Source organism: Podarcis erhardii (assembly GCF_964252035.2).
Source record: "Podarcis erhardii genome assembly, chromosome: 8".
Classification (NCBI taxonomy): domain Eukaryota; kingdom Metazoa; phylum Chordata; class Lepidosauria; order Squamata; family Lacertidae; genus Podarcis; species Podarcis erhardii.
Window position 1 is genome coordinate 67,865,420 of NC_138499.1, and position 15,468 is coordinate 67,880,887.

Consider the following 15,468-nt stretch of genomic DNA (forward strand, 5'->3'; position numbering starts at 1 on the left):
ATGTAAACTGTGGCAAAGGATGTTATGGTGGTGCGCAATTTACAACTGGAAATTTCTGATTTATGTGGGATCGGGGGCATTTTTCTGCCCTCCCCCCTTTTTTGCCCCTCTTACCTTGGGCAGAGCAAGGTGAAACTGCTCAAGGAGCAGAGCCATTGCTTTCCCTGAACTGAGCAGATAAAGACGGCATTTTCCTTTTTTGGGGAAAGCGATGTTATTCCACACCTGCTCAAAATGTTTATACTGTAATTACCGTTTAATGCGTACTTCAGACCAGATAAATATACACTGTGTAGACACACACACACACACACACACACACACACACAATAATACCACTGTTATCTGCCTCTTGTATGTCTCTGAAGTTCACATCTTCTGGAACTTTATCCCAAATATAATTAAATTACACACAAGATTTAAAAATTGTTTTTTTTTAAATAAGAACTATACATTACATATATTTTATTTTCAAAGTTTATTATTATGATGAGCCATGTACACACAAAATGCGAAGGAGCAGTTAAACCAACAGATATATCATACGCAGGCTTAACAATCTTACTCTGGTGGTGCAGAGATAAGTCGTATTAGACAGTATTAGCTGCCATTATGGCTATCATGAACGTATAGGTAAATGCTATATAACAGAAGTAAAAACAACAGGAATAAAAAAAGAGAAAAGTCAAAAAGTAAAGCTAAACATATTACAACTGTTTCCAGTAACAATATTACATCTATTCCTAAAAAAGGGGTAAACTAAAATTCACCCAGAGAAATATATGAATTACATTTTGTGTTCTATTATTCCAGTATAAGTTTTCCAAGTTTTAATAAACTTACAATTTGTCTTCTTTAACCCTTACCATATTAATTGCCTTAACCACATATGGCATATCCCAGATTCTTATTAGCTATTCAGATATTGTCAGTGGAGTAAACTTATATATATATATATATATATATATATATATATATATATATATATAATCACCTTTCATTCATAATAAGCTTGTGTACAAAAATGAACACACAGTCAAATTACAAAACAGCAGCTGCTAGATCAATGGTGGATTGTTCAATTAAAACCAAGTGCTATTGATGGCAAAAAGGGTCTTCAAAAATAAATGTTTTCAGAAAGCATCAAAATTGCATAAATGCACGTGCTTGTTTCAATTCAAGGAGAGGTGGTTTCATAGAAAGGTGTCAGTACACCTGAGCCAGGTGTTAACAGGGAAACAGACTTGGGTATCATGAGTCTATTGGTGATACTATGAAGTTTTTGTACCACGTGTAATACACATATAGTTCAGATTCTGTCGTTTTTGAGATCAGGAGTCGTGTTGTGAACACTCATGTATTTTAATAATATTAACATTGGAAAATAAACATTTTCAACAAAGTGCATTCAATTCTATCAGTTTAAATTTAAACTAAGTTAAAAGTTTGACTAAAACAATGTCACAGTGCAAAGCGATGGTGGAGCACTGATGCTTACAAAAAATCAGCATTGATGGGTGGCTGGAGGAGTGTCAACTAACTGAGGAGTTTGATAGCGACATGAACAGGGTCATCCCATTGTATTCCATGTGTGCACTGAGGGATAGCATCAAGAGAATTTGGCAATCCATTCAAAGAAACCAGTAAAAACCCATATATATTGACTCCGACAAAAGTTACTGAGATAATAATTTCTGCAGAGGATTGCTAAAAACCTGCAGAACTCCTTTGCGGAGGAATTACTTGTTAAAACAAGAGCTGCACATTATTTGAACCATGAGGATTAATAAAAACCTTTCAATATGCCAGCTAAAATGAATAGTACCCAGGAACCTAAAGACAGATGTCCAAGATTTTTACAGAGAGTCTGAACTATGAAGTTTTTTCCCTCCTTTCAAAACATGAGAACCACCCCTTTCGTCATGCGTTTTACTAGAAGAGCTATTTGCATATGGAGAAGAGGTCTGGTTTGGAAGTGCACCTTTTCTATGTTTTGCTACTGGTTGCTTAGATGGCAGCCTGATGCTCAGATGGTATCAGGAGGTGGTTGTGTCAAGGAGTGGCTCTGTTTATCTTGGGTTGGGGCACCAACTGCATTCGTTCCATCAGAAGGCTGACAGTGATATAAGTTTAAGTTATATTAAGACTGGGGTGTTGCAACATGCCCTTGGTGGAGTTTCCTTTAAGAAGGCTCCAGAAATTGCAGCTAGGGCAGATTGCGGAATGATAAATGTAATTGGTCATTTGGAAAATGCAACCTTTTTGTTGTTGTTTCCATCGCCCTGACTATTGTTTGCAGGCTCAATTCAGAATGCTGGCTAGTAGTTTTAAATCCCTAAGTAAGAGGGGGGGAGACCTTTCCAGCGCAAGGGGTGCTTTCAGTGGTAGGGGGGACCTAGGCAAAAGTGGGTGGACCAGCAGATGTAACTCTTTACATCTATAGGTTACATTCCAGCCATGCAGGTTTTTACGGAGACACACACAGAAAAGCAAAATGCATTAGTAGAGTTCACTGAGTCATACTAGCTAAGCAGAATACTCAAGGAGGGTGTGGAGAAGGAATAGTGTGGTGGGTGGCCTGGGAAGAGTCTCAGGGGCCAGACAGACAGGGCTGAAGTTTCCTACCACTGCCCTAAATTGCTCGGAATCAGAATGCTCAAAGGACTCTCTTTCTGTACGAGCCTGCACAATCTCAGATATATACTGGAGAGATGACTTTGCACATGTGGTGCAGCCATGGGAGAGGGACCTCTATCCAGTTTTGAAGACTGTTAAATTTCCTGCACCATGAGAACCATCTGGCTGCCACCTTACTGTCTTTTTGCTGCCATCTTTTGACATCTTTTCGGGCAGGTATTTTTTATTGGGTTAGCCGCTGACTATATCTGGTGGTTTTTTTGAATGACATCTGTTGTCATGTCTGCCATCTGTCTTTTTGAATTGCTTCTTTTGAGTATGTGATCTTGTTTAGTTTTTTTTGGTTCTTTCAATTTGCTTTTTAATTTTTCAGTAAGTGGCCTGGAACGCAAGAAAGTTGCAAGAAAGTTGATATGTAAATTCTCTCATCAATATAAACTATAAATAAGAAGTATGCAATCCTATGAACTTTTGTTTAAGAAAAGAAGTGTCTTGTGGGATTTCAGACTTTCTCAACCTGTGGGTCCCCAGATGTTGTTGAACTACAACTCCCATCACCCCTAGCTAGCAAGGCCAGAGCTCAGGGATGATGGAAGTTGTAGTCCAACAACATCTGGGGACCCACAGGTTGAGAATGGCTGGATTAGATCGAGGTCGACCTAGACTAGCATCGTCTGAAAGAATCCCAGCAACTGTGTAGGTCTAGCAGTAAAACATGGGCAACTCTCTGCCCGCATCCATATATAGTATGGGCCAGAAAGACATAAAAAGATATAGCACACAGAATAGAAATGGTAAGAATAGTGATTCTGAGGATTTCCCACAAATTAGAACACAACGCTATTTATTTCCAAGTCAAACAACCATTTCCACGAGCAGTTTCTACTGAAGTCAAACAGAACTTAGAACTTAGAACAGCGTATAACGCCCACCTTCACTGTACAAATAAATATATCTGTATGAATAAAAGCATGCATAGCCCTCTACTGAGTTGTTCATCTTAACCCCAGGCATTCTTTTCTCTCTTCTGCGGCTTCATCCAACGGCCAAATGGCACTTGACTAAGTAGCACTGTAAACTTTAAATACAGAAAGTACTTGTCTGCACTAAAAGCTAAATTAAACAATCATTTAATTACTACATCCATTTAAATTGTAGTGAGCGATGCTGCAATCCAAAAGGTAAACCAACCCCCACCACACCCCAAATTAGCTTAAAACATTCCAGCTGGGAGCTATTTGTGACTTCCCTGCCTCATGTTAGGCTTTCTGACATTTTTATTGCCTGTTGTTCCAGTGATAATGTGCAAGCACAGAGATGTATTAAATTAGGAGGGGGAAAATGAGAGCACATATAAATCGAAGGACAACAAAACAGAAGCATATGTTGGGAGAAAATACATACATAGGGCGTTGCTACCATTAAGATTGCCATCAACAGGAATTGGGAAATGGTCAGGATAAATCAGATGAATATCCCATTCACTTGAGTATCATGTGAATGGGACTAACTATGGTTTGGTGCTATTGGAATGAGGACTGATCCACCAAACCATGGTTTTATATTACATCTTAACCACTCCAGTGTGTATATTTTTGGCACCAAATATTTGAAAACCCCCAAATACTGCTTTCAGTTGCTGCAACCACCTGCTTTCACATCTTTAGAGTGCTTCATCCCTTCTTTCGTATCTCTTTTGCTATTGTAGGTCACTGCAGCTGACCTCCTGTTAATACCAAGTAAAAGGACACAGTGGATTGAATTCAATTTACTCTAGAATGATTCACTGATATCAAGGAACATGGCTACCCGAGTGCACTAATTTGAATAGGTCTGTAACTTCACTGGATATGATCCAGAGATGGTACACTAACTTTAAAGAAATCAATACTATCCTATGTATAAAGAATAAATGTATAAAGAGTAAATATAAAAGTAAGTTTATTTTTGAAATGGTTCCATGAACTTTAACCAGAACTTCCTCATTGGTTCTAGCAGGTTTTCTCCCCTTACAGGTTGCTTTGCCAGGATTTTATTATTGTCACAAATTTCTGACAATACTAGGGTCAAAAGGAGCACATTTCTGTTAGCTTTATGTGACAATATCCAAAACGGTCTCTATATATCACTGAAGCAGCTATCAAACTGGCTATTCACATTATTTATTAAGAGCCACACATGTGACAAATTATTTAACTCAATGACTCCTAATAAGTCAAAGAGCAAGCAATTAGCTAACACAGTATGAGGGCTGTTTGTGACAATTTATAGATGCTCTCAAGCTGTCACAGCACTTCAAAGCACCATTGGGGGAAACCTTTTAATGAGTCACTTGAGATGACAAGTATTACACAGCACACATGGTAGAGATGCATTTGGCAGCCTATTCAGTTACACAACTTTCCCCCCTCTTCAACAGCTGTTTACATGTTTGCAACACAAGCTGCTGGTGATGATGAAGCATAGCATCCCAAAAAGGGGGATGCGAAGTTCTTTTGTGCATCACACGTTAGCATCTTTGACTGGAACTGTCTACATCTAAAAGAATTAAAACCAAATTGTTGTTGTTGTTTAGTCATTTAGTCGTGTCCGACTCTTCGTGACCCCATGGACCAGAGCATGCCAGGCACTCCTGTCTTCTACTGCCTCCCGCAGTTTGGTCAGACTCACGTTTGTAGCTTCGAGAACACTGTCCAACCATCTCTTCCTCTGTCGTCCCCTTCTCCTTGTGCCCTCAATCTTTCCCAACATCAGGGTCTTTTACAGGGAGTCTTCTCTTCTCATGAGGTGCCCAAAGTATTGGAGCCTCAGCTTCACGATCTGTCCTTCCAGTGAGCACTCAGGGCTGATTTCCTTAAGAATGGATAGGTTTGATCTTCTTGCAGTCCATGGGACTCTCAAGAGTCTCCTCCAGCACCATAATTCAAAAGCATCAATTCTTCAGCGATCAGCCTTCTTTATGGTCCAGCTCTCACTTCCATACATCACTACTGGGAAAACCATAGCTTTAACTATACGGACCTTTTGAATAACTCAGAGAAGCTATGAGCTATGCCGTGCAGGGCCACCCAAGATGGACAGGTCATAGTGGACAGTTTTGACCAAAGGTGATCCACCTGGAGCAGGAACCGGCAAGCCACTCCAGTATCCATGCCAAGAAAACTCCATGGACAAAGACAACAGGCATATAAAACCAAATAAATGCATTCAAACAGTGATGGAAATGGGAAAAACCTAAAATTCTATTATCTGTTGCCCTTGGCTATGAATTGGACCCATTATTGAGACGGTAGGTTCAGCTGACTTTTTATCCCATTATCAAGGGATTCCTCTTCAGCCAACTTTGGTGTAACAGTCTCATGGTTGCGTCTCATGCCCTAGCTCCAACTAGCATCCTGGTGAGTAGAGAACTGGGGGTGGTGGGTTGGAGATCAGATTTGCACGTTTGCACGAAGCCACAATTGTTGGGCAGTTTTACAGTATTTCATATTATAGCTGTAAATGAAAAGCAGCTGTGGGAGGGTGAAATTGGGTGTGTAGAACAAGTGTAAAGGGAGAGGCTGCTGAACAACCCCTCCCTTACTATTGTTTTTCTCAACTTGTCCCCCCAGCTCCTTTCCCATCTATGGGATGGGTGATTTTATGGATAGACAGGAGTCCCTCATGAGCCCATGGCACACCTTCCTAAAAAACACAGCCCCATTTCAACCAAGTAAGATCAATTCTGGCTGCCAGCTACGCTCCTGTATCTTGAATAGAAACCCTGCCCTGTCTTCTTACTTGATATTCTTTATGTGTAGGTGGTTCACTGTTTCTAAACCAAATCCCTTGCTGTAACAGCATGCTAGAGTTGCTTCCAAACATCTTGAAAACAAGGACAGTGAAGCAATGGAAGCCCTAGCATCTTCCAAGAAAAAGGGTAAATAAAAGGTGTAGAAATTAAGAGCCACTTGCTGACAAGTAGTACCAGCCTGGTGATATTAAGCAGATGCAGGGAAATGTTGAAAGAAGAGAGTGATGAGGAAGTACTTGTAAAGATAGAGATAATTATTGCTTGGATACGTCAATATGGAGAGAAAGAGAAGGAGAGGGAGAAGACTGTAGGTGGAACCTGTATCAGAAAACTTACTCAAAAAGCCATAAAAATAATTAATATTAAACCTCTGGCCTCAGGAGAGCACAAATATGAATAGCTTGGGACATTCAATCAATGGAAAGAACCAAAAAACTATAACACATTCTCCTTTTGATTCTTTACCTATGACTGCATTTGGCCAGTTATCCGTTCAAGCTATCTACCCAGTATCCCCCTCAACAGCTGAAGAAATGCAGCAAAAAGGTATTTTTTATACTCCACATAAAGTTATTAAAATGTGACAAATAAATGGCTAGATGCTCACATTTCACAAATATTCACCTTGTATTGGTGAATGCAGGAAGCCTGAGGGGGAAGCATCTACCTTGAAAAATTTACCTCCTGCAATTGACCCTATTTGAACAGGACCATTTCAAGTTATGGTGGTGGGTGCTTCGTTGTATTAAAATAAACCTCTGTGATTAGAAAAATATATTTTTGTAGCACAGCCCTCTCTCTCTCCGATGTCCTAGTTTTTTATGTGTGTAAAGTATTAGTTTGTAACCGTGCAGTCTCGACTTATAGAAAATGATTATTCTGAATATGAAGACTGGTTCTAATCCTTTTTGACACTACATTAATTGCTATGTTTGTGTCATAGCACATGAGTGTCTCCAATTCTGTAATAAACTTTGAAGAAGAATAGTCTTACTTGAGACTTTTAACTTTTAAGACAGAGATTACCTGATTTATCGTGTCACTATTGAGCCATATGACCACGAGTAAATCTACCCTGTAAAATATTTTATCATTTCTATCGTATATCGGTGAGTTAATTGTGTTGTAATTCTAGCTGTTGAAGAAATGTATAGCCTGAAGGGAAATTATCTATGGAAAAGCCAGGCTGGGGGAAGATAGTTAAGGTTTTAGCTCCCATTAGAAGCAGCTCACCATGAAAGAAAGAACAGCTGTTTTGGGTCAAGCCAATTGTCCATACAGTACAATATACTGTCTTCAACAATGACCACCAGATTCAGAAGCCTCATAAGAATTCAACTGCAGTACTTTGGCCAGGCATTAGAAGGAATGTTCCCAGCACCCTTCCGAAGAACAAAATGTAAGTTGATCATTATTCAGTTTGATTACCTTGAGTTGGTTTTTTTTTTTACATTATATACTGTTCTCTGAAAAATATTTTTTTTCAAAAGGTGCTGGTTTCAAAGAACTTTTTCTGTGCACATGGGGGCTTTCTTTTATATAGCTCATATAGGTTTTGTTTTAAGTAAGTAAAATTGCTCTGGGCATGCAGGGAGAGAGAACTGTTATTTATCATGGGTATACTGCTGATAGGTTCCCATGCAAATCAAAAATATACCTGTGTATTGTAGCCGATTGTGTAACTGACAGTTAGTTTCACCTGCTTCAGGGACCACAAGCTGACAAAACACCCCAAAACTGAACACGAATAATACAAACAATGGTAGTTCTTTAAAAAAGAAGCAATAGTTTGGACACAGTCTGAGAAGGAGTCACTTCTCACCTATGGAAACGTATATGTCGATGAAGATTCCTGTGCTAATTTTAGTACAGCAGCTGCCCATTTAACGCAAATCCAGGCATGGGAATTGTTTTCCTCTGCAATCATGATATGTTTATCAGAAAATTGAAACAACAATTCGGCCAAAGTTAAAAATAAGCTTGCTTTTGGGGGGGGGGATGAGTTAAACAAGGGGGGAAAACAACCCTAAATGAGCCATCAACCATTGGCTGAGATTTGGGATGTGTTTTTTGGAAGGGCAGAAAAAATATAGATTGGTTTTGGAGGCTGTTCCTCTTAAAGGTAAACCATTAGGTCCAGTCGTGGCCGACTCTGGGGTTGCGGTGCTCATCTCGCTTTATTGGCCAAGGGAGCCAGCGTACAGCTTCTGGGTCATGTGGCCAGCATGACTAAGCCGCTTCTGGCAAACCAGAGGAGCGCACGGAAACGTCGTTTACTTTCCTGCCGGAGCGGTACCTATTTAGCTACTTGCACTTTGATGTGCTTTCAAACTGCTAGGTGGGCAGGAACAGGGACCAAACAACGGGAGCTCACACCGTCACGGGGATTCGAACCGCCAATCTTCTGATCAGCAAGCCCTAGGCTCTTTGGTTTAACCCACAGTGCCACCCGCGTCCTCTCATTTTCTTACTCATATTGAAATACTGCCCCTCAATGAGGCCAAATCTAGATTCACAAAATGTTTAGGGGTATGCGTACCCCTGTGTACCCCCAGAAAAAAGCACTGCTCATAGGATAAAGGAGGAATGGGAAGATCAGGATCCTATCTAGACACAGGCCCAGATGGGGCTTCCTAATAAATTTAATGCACAATTTTTGATTCCCAGAATGTATTTTTATCCGTAACTCATGAAAACAGTCTAAAATATTGCCAAAGAACAGGCTTGCATGCAAAGTCTTACTTAATACAAAAACTGCACAATGCCAGATAAATGAACAAGATATAATTTAGCTGGAACACTGAAGGTTTGAAATTGCCTGGTCTTAACAAAATGGGTTACAGAAACAATATTGTGGATTTTGAAAAACCACATGCAAAAAGCCTCCGTATTGCTTTTTAGAGTTGTGTGGCAGGAACAATATCGCAGCCCACTGACATAAATCCTGCCAGGTCAAACTGAAATCTAAGGATTCAGATTTCGTTGTATAATGAACAGCATCTGCTTTCATCTCGGACACAGCAGGGATGAGGCAAGAGACATCATTCAAGATGTAACAAATGAATCAGCAACCGGCATGGCACAGGGAGCCTTCTAGTGGGAAAGATGGCGAGAAAGCATAAGTAAAATGTTTTAAACAAGAACATCTGCATGCGTAAGTGAATCTAATGGAGTTTTTTTTTAAAGAAATCCAGAATGAACTCTCTCTGTGTGTAGATAGATAGACAGTGTGATGGGATAGTGAGCTGCTTGTGCGTAAAAGCTTGATCCCTCTGGGGTTTGACTGGTCATCCAAACCGATGCACTAACGGAGCCCCCAAAGCATGACTCCGTCAGTCGCTGGTAGAATCTGACAGTGGGCGTCTACGGAATTTACGCCAACATAAAAGCTCTTTGACAGACATGCGCTTTCGAGACTCTCTGCGTGACAGTTTCCGGCGAAGGGTGGGCGTTCCCAACGGGGGTCCCGTTACCTCTCCACTACTCTCACTGGAAGCATCCCAGAGCCTCCCCTCCGCTGTGACTCCTGCACTCCCCCTGCTGGTTCCCTCTTCTACTGCAGATTCTCTCCTATTCTCCTGTAGCCTGTCCACCACCTGTCTCTCCGATGGCAGTTCCCTGACATCCACCTCCCCCCCAGGGCCCCCTTCACCCCCTCCCGCCTCCTCTCCCACTGGCGGTGAGGGCGGAAAGCCCCTGAAGGAACTCTCCTCGTCGTCCGAGGATTCTAACACTTCCAGCCACGGCGTACCGTCTCTCTCCCCGTCTTCCTCTTCTTCGTCGGAGTCGGCTTCTTCACCCACCCCTGACTCTGGGAACCCTTCAAACTCTCCTTCCTCATCGGTGGTCCCAAAGTGTTCCCTTCTAAATCGAGCCACGGGTTGCGGTTTTCTTGGGAAACGCTGATGAAATGTTTCTATTAAAACCTCGTCATTGACTACCTCTGCTGGTACCCAAGTGTTTTCCGACTCTGCTTCCCCCTCCCATTCTACCAGATATTCCACCTGATTCCCCTTCCACCTGGAATCAATGATTCCTGCCACGTTCATGTCGCGCTCTCTCTCTTCTATCACGGGCGTTTGGGTGGCCTCTCTCTCACGCTCCCCCCACTCGCGTCCCTCTCGGTACGGCGACAGTAATGACCTGTGAAATACTGGGTGTAATTTCATGTGACTGGGCAGCCTGAGTTTGAATGCCACTGGGTTGACCTGCTGTATGACCTCAAAGGGTCCCAATCTTTTGGGCCTCAATTTCTTACTCCCGCCCTTGAACGGTAGCCCTTGGGTGGACAACCACACCCGGTCCCCCACCCTTATAGTTTCACCTTCCCTCCTATTTCTGTCTGCTTGCTTCTTATATTCTTCCTTGGCTTTCTCTAAGTTAAGTTGAAGCTGACGGTGGATCGCCTCCATCTCTTCAAAAAAATATTCCGCCGCCGGCACGCTCCACCTCTCCCCTCCCTCTCCTGGGAATGCCCGGGGGTGACACCCATAATTTGCCAGGAAGGGACTCATCCCTGTGGACACGTTCTCCGCGTTGTTGTAGGCAAATTCTGCTAGAGGTAACTTATCCACCCAATCATTTTCTCTGTCTTTTACATAACACCTCAGGTATTGTTGTAAAACCCCATTTGCCCTTTCCGCTTGCCCATTGGTTTCTGGGTGCCGGGCAGTTGAGAAATTGAGTTCTACGTGCAGTAAGCTCATAAGTTTCCTCCAGAACCTGGAAGTAAATTGTTTCCCTCTGTCGCTGACCACCCTCAAGGGGGCGCCATGCAACTTGAAAATATGTTCTACAAACAACTTGGCGGTTTCCTCCGCTGTGACTGCATGTGAACAAGCTATAAAATGACACATCTTGGTTAATTGATCTACCACCACCATGACAGCTGTTTTGCCTTTGGATTTTGGCAGGTCCGTCATAAAATCTATGGATACTGCCTCCCATGGCCTTTCGGGCGTGGGTAAGGGTTGTAATAGCCCCGCTGGCGCCACCCTCTCTCCTTTCGCTCGCTGGCACCTGTCGCAACCCCTGACATATTCCCGTACGTCCTCCCTCACCTTGGGCCACCAAAACTCCCTGGTAACCAACCACATGGTTTTGTGCTGTCCAAAATGTCCCGCTGTGGGGCTGTCATGCAACTGCTTGAGTACTCTCCCCCTCAGTTCCCCGTCGGGTATGTACAGTGCCCCTTTGTAATACAACGCCCCGTTCTTTTCTTCGAACCCCCCTGTGTTCTCCTCTGTCCTCCGGAGCTCTCTGAGTTTCTCTTGGGCGTATTCATCTTTCTCCGTACCCTCTATCAGTTCCCTCTGCCCCACCAATGCCGCCCCACACACCCAGCGGTCTTCAGAGATTACATGCCTTGCCTCAGGCGCTCCCCCCCCCCTCTAAGTACTCAGGTTTCCTGGAAAGAGCGTCCGCCCTCACGTTCTCGGAGCCGGGCACGTAACGAATCTCAAAGTGGAATTTGGAGAACTCCTGGGCCCATCTCACTTGTCTCTGGTTCAGCACTCGGGCTGTTCTCCAGTATTCCAGATTTTTGTGGTCAGTTCGGACTTGAACCTTGTGCTGCGCCCCAATCAGCAAGTGCCGCCATTTCCGGAATGCTTCATGAATGGCGAGCAGTTCTCGGTCGTACACTGTGTAGTTCCTCTCTGATTTGTTCAACTTCCGCGAGAAGAATGCACACGGTCTCCATTCAGACGTATCTTTTCCCGGCTGGAGAAGAACGGCCCCCACCGCTCGGTCTGACGCGTCAGTCTCCACTCTCATTGGTTGTTGTAGATCCACGTGCAAGAGTTGCTCTTCCGACGCAAACGCCTGCTTTAAGCGTTCGAACGCTTGTTGCGCTTCTCCCGTCCAAACAAATTTCTTTTTGCTACTAAGACAATCCGTGATGGGCGCTGTTAAATGGGCAAAGTTTTTGATGAACTTCCTATAGAAGTTTCCGAAGCCCAGGAACCTTTGCACGTCCTTCTTGGTCTTTGGTGTTTTCCATTCCAGTACCGCTTGAACCTTGCTGGGATCCATGGCCAATCCCTTGTCAGACAACCGGTACCCCAGGAATTCCACCTCCTTGGTATGAAACTGACACTTCTCCAGTTTCACCCACAGCCGGTTTTCTCGCAGCTTGCTCAGTACCTCTCTTACATCTCGCACATGCTGCTCCTCATTGTCTGAGTACACCAGAACGTCATCTCAGAACGCTACGCAGTTCTTGTAGAGCAGTGGCCCCAGGACGTGATTCATGAATGATTGAAAACAGGCGGAGCCCCCTTGTAATCCGAAAGGCATAACGGTGTACTCAAAGGCCCCCAAGGGGGTGAACATAGTGGTCTTCCACTCATCCCCCTTTCTCACACGTATCAAGTTATATGCCCCCCTAAGGTCCAGCTTGGTAAAAATTTTCCCTTTTCTCACCCGTGTTAGAATGTCATCAATTCTGGGCATAGGGAAAGTCACTGGTTCTGACACTGCATTTAGGGCCCTGAAATCACATACAAGCCTGGGCTTGCCTGTGTTTTTTTTGTCCACAAAGAACACTGGGCTGCCCCCCACCGCTCGTGACTCTCTGATGAAACCTCGCTTGAGATTCTTGTCAATGAACTCCCTTAACTCCTGCATCTCACTGTCTGACATTGCATACAGCTTGCCCACTGGCAATTGTGCTCCTGGGAGTAAGGTAATTTGACAATCAAAGGGTCTGTGCGGGGGCAGTTTATCTGCTTCTTTTTCGCTGAATACGTCAAGCAAGTCAGCGTATTGTGGTGGCACCCTCCCTTTGTCCATCACTTCCATCACTGCTAGAGTGCCCCTGGTGCCTGCCTGAGCCTCTCCCTCCTTGCAGTGTTCTAGGCAATGTGCTGATCCAAAGGAAACCACTCTCTGATGCCAGCCTACTAGCGGATCGTGTAGCGCCAGCCAGCTCATACCCAAGATAATAGGAGCTCCTCCCAAGGTGGCTACGTTAAACGCTATCAGTTCGGTGTGTCGTGCCACCCTCATTATCATTGGTACAGTCTGTTGGCTCACTTCTCCTCCCAACAGCTCCCTCCCATCAATCGTGGTAACCTGCAAAGGCTTACTCAATGGGATAGTCTGTATTTGGTGTGCAGCTGCAAACTCTTTGCTCATGAAATTACATGAGCTACCTGAATCCAATAGCGCCTTTATCTTCAGTGGGTGTCCGTTTGCCAGTTCCAGCAACACCTCTATCACAAGCGCTGGTCTTGGAGGTTCCGGCGTGGGCACATTCATTACTCCCTGGCCTGGCTGCTGTGCCCTGATGTTGGCAACCAGGCGTTGGCTTTTACTGGCTCCGTGATTTCTTCTTCCTCCTTCCCCCCAACAGTTCCCGCCATCCCTTGCCATTCCTTCCTTTGCGGACAGACTCTGGCAAAGTGACCTGGCTGTTGGCAGAGATAGCATCGCTTGCCGCTCTTTCCCTCCTTCTTCCGCCCTTCACTGGTGTTTGAAACTGCGCGCGCGCGCGCTGTTCCAAGTTCCATCGGCTCTGCTGGCGGGAAAGGCTGCTCCGGAATCTCTGGAATGCGGAAGTCCTTCCAACGTTCCCCCTTTCCTTCCCGCTTTTCCATAGCTCTAGCTTCCTGGCGTGCCCCAATGGACAGCGCTGATTTAGTCAGCTGATCCATAGACTCCGCCCTAGGCGCCCGGGAAAGTTCATCTTTCACTGCCGGAGAGAGACCTTCTTCAAACAGCATTTGAATAGGTTCACTAGCAAGGTCCCACCCAAGTCTATGAATCAGCATGGTGAACTCAGTCCAGTACTCACGTACAGATCGGCTCCCCTGTTTACACGCCATTAACTGCCTGCGCACCACTCCCTGCTCGATCTCGCTGGAAAACATCAAGTCCATGGCGCGGAAAAACTTCATTGTGTCCTTTAAGATTTCATTATTGGCTGCCATCAGGGGCCGAACCCAGTCCCTCGCCCCTCCCTCTAGATGGCCAATCACGTACGCCACTCTAGAGTTCTCGTCGGGGAAGTCATCAAACAGTAGATTGAGAGCATATTGCATCTCTGTCCTAAAGGCTTGATAGTTCCGGGGATCCCCCCCAAATTTCTGCACCAGTCCAGGCACCCGTCTGGCAAGTGGGGTGGTCTTCCCCTTATCTGCATCTTGAGCCCTCCTCTCCTCGAGCCTCGCCGTTTGCAGTGCCAGCTGGACCTCCAACGCCCTGTACCTTTGTTCCAGGCTTGGATCTGCGCCAGCTCCCGCTCCTGCTCCTCCGGTTCCGGATGGTTCGCTCATGATGCCTTCTGCTTGCACAAGCTGCTTTCAGTGACTGTCAGATTGCTGTGATGGGATAGTGAGCTGCTTGTGCGTAAAAGCTTGATCCCTCTGGGGTTTGACTGGTCATCCAAACCGATGCACTAACGGAGCCCCCAAAGCATGACTCCGTCAGTCGCTGGTAGAATCTGACAGTGGGCGTCTACGGAATTTACGCCAACATAAAAGCTCTTTGACAGACATGCGCTTTCGAGACTCTCTGCGTGACAGTTTCCGGCGAAGGGTGGGCGTTCCCAACGGGGGTCCCGTTACCTCTCCACTACTCTCACTGGAAGCATCCCAGAGCCTCCCCTCCGCTGTGACTCCTGCACTCCCCCTGCTGGTTCCCTCTTCTACTGCAGATTCTCTCCTATTCTCCTGTAGCCTGTCCACCACCTGTCTCTCCGATGGCAGTTCCCTGACAGACAGATATAAAGAATGACCTGGGTTTGGACATATAATAACTTAATATTCTACATCATGGGCAGGAAACAATCACCTCAATCCCCAGGTCTTACTTTTACAGCCTGTTGCTAGAATCCTTCATTTCAACTATGAACAAAAGTGCTTGTGGAGATGCAAATATGACCATTGGCTTGAAGCAATGAGCTATTGACTGATTACATCACATTCTGCAAAACCTGAATAAAGTGGGTTGGGGTTTTTTTTAGGATTGCTTTTGAGAGTTTATTTAAGCTGTAGGAAACAAAATCTATCACTTATTGACAGAACAATGACCATTTT

The 15,468-nt window shown here is 44.5% G+C and overlaps 1 protein-coding gene across 2 annotated transcripts in view; it reads right to left on the reverse strand.

Moving 5' to 3' along the window:
- The window catches only part of GMDS (GDP-mannose 4,6-dehydratase), a 298,993-nt gene that overhangs the window by 167,472 nt on the left and 116,053 nt on the right, over positions 1-15,468 (reverse strand). The window contains exon 9 of one of the 2 annotated variants that reach the window (XM_081873146.1): positions 9,428-9,523. The exons of the other annotated variant lie outside the window; for it this stretch is intronic. Coding sequence (XP_081729272.1) covers positions 9,476-9,523 — 48 coding nt within the window. The 3' untranslated portion in view covers positions 9,428-9,475. Of the gene's footprint in view, positions 1-9,427; positions 9,524-15,468 lie in introns of those variants that run through there. 2 annotated transcript variants of the gene reach the window in all.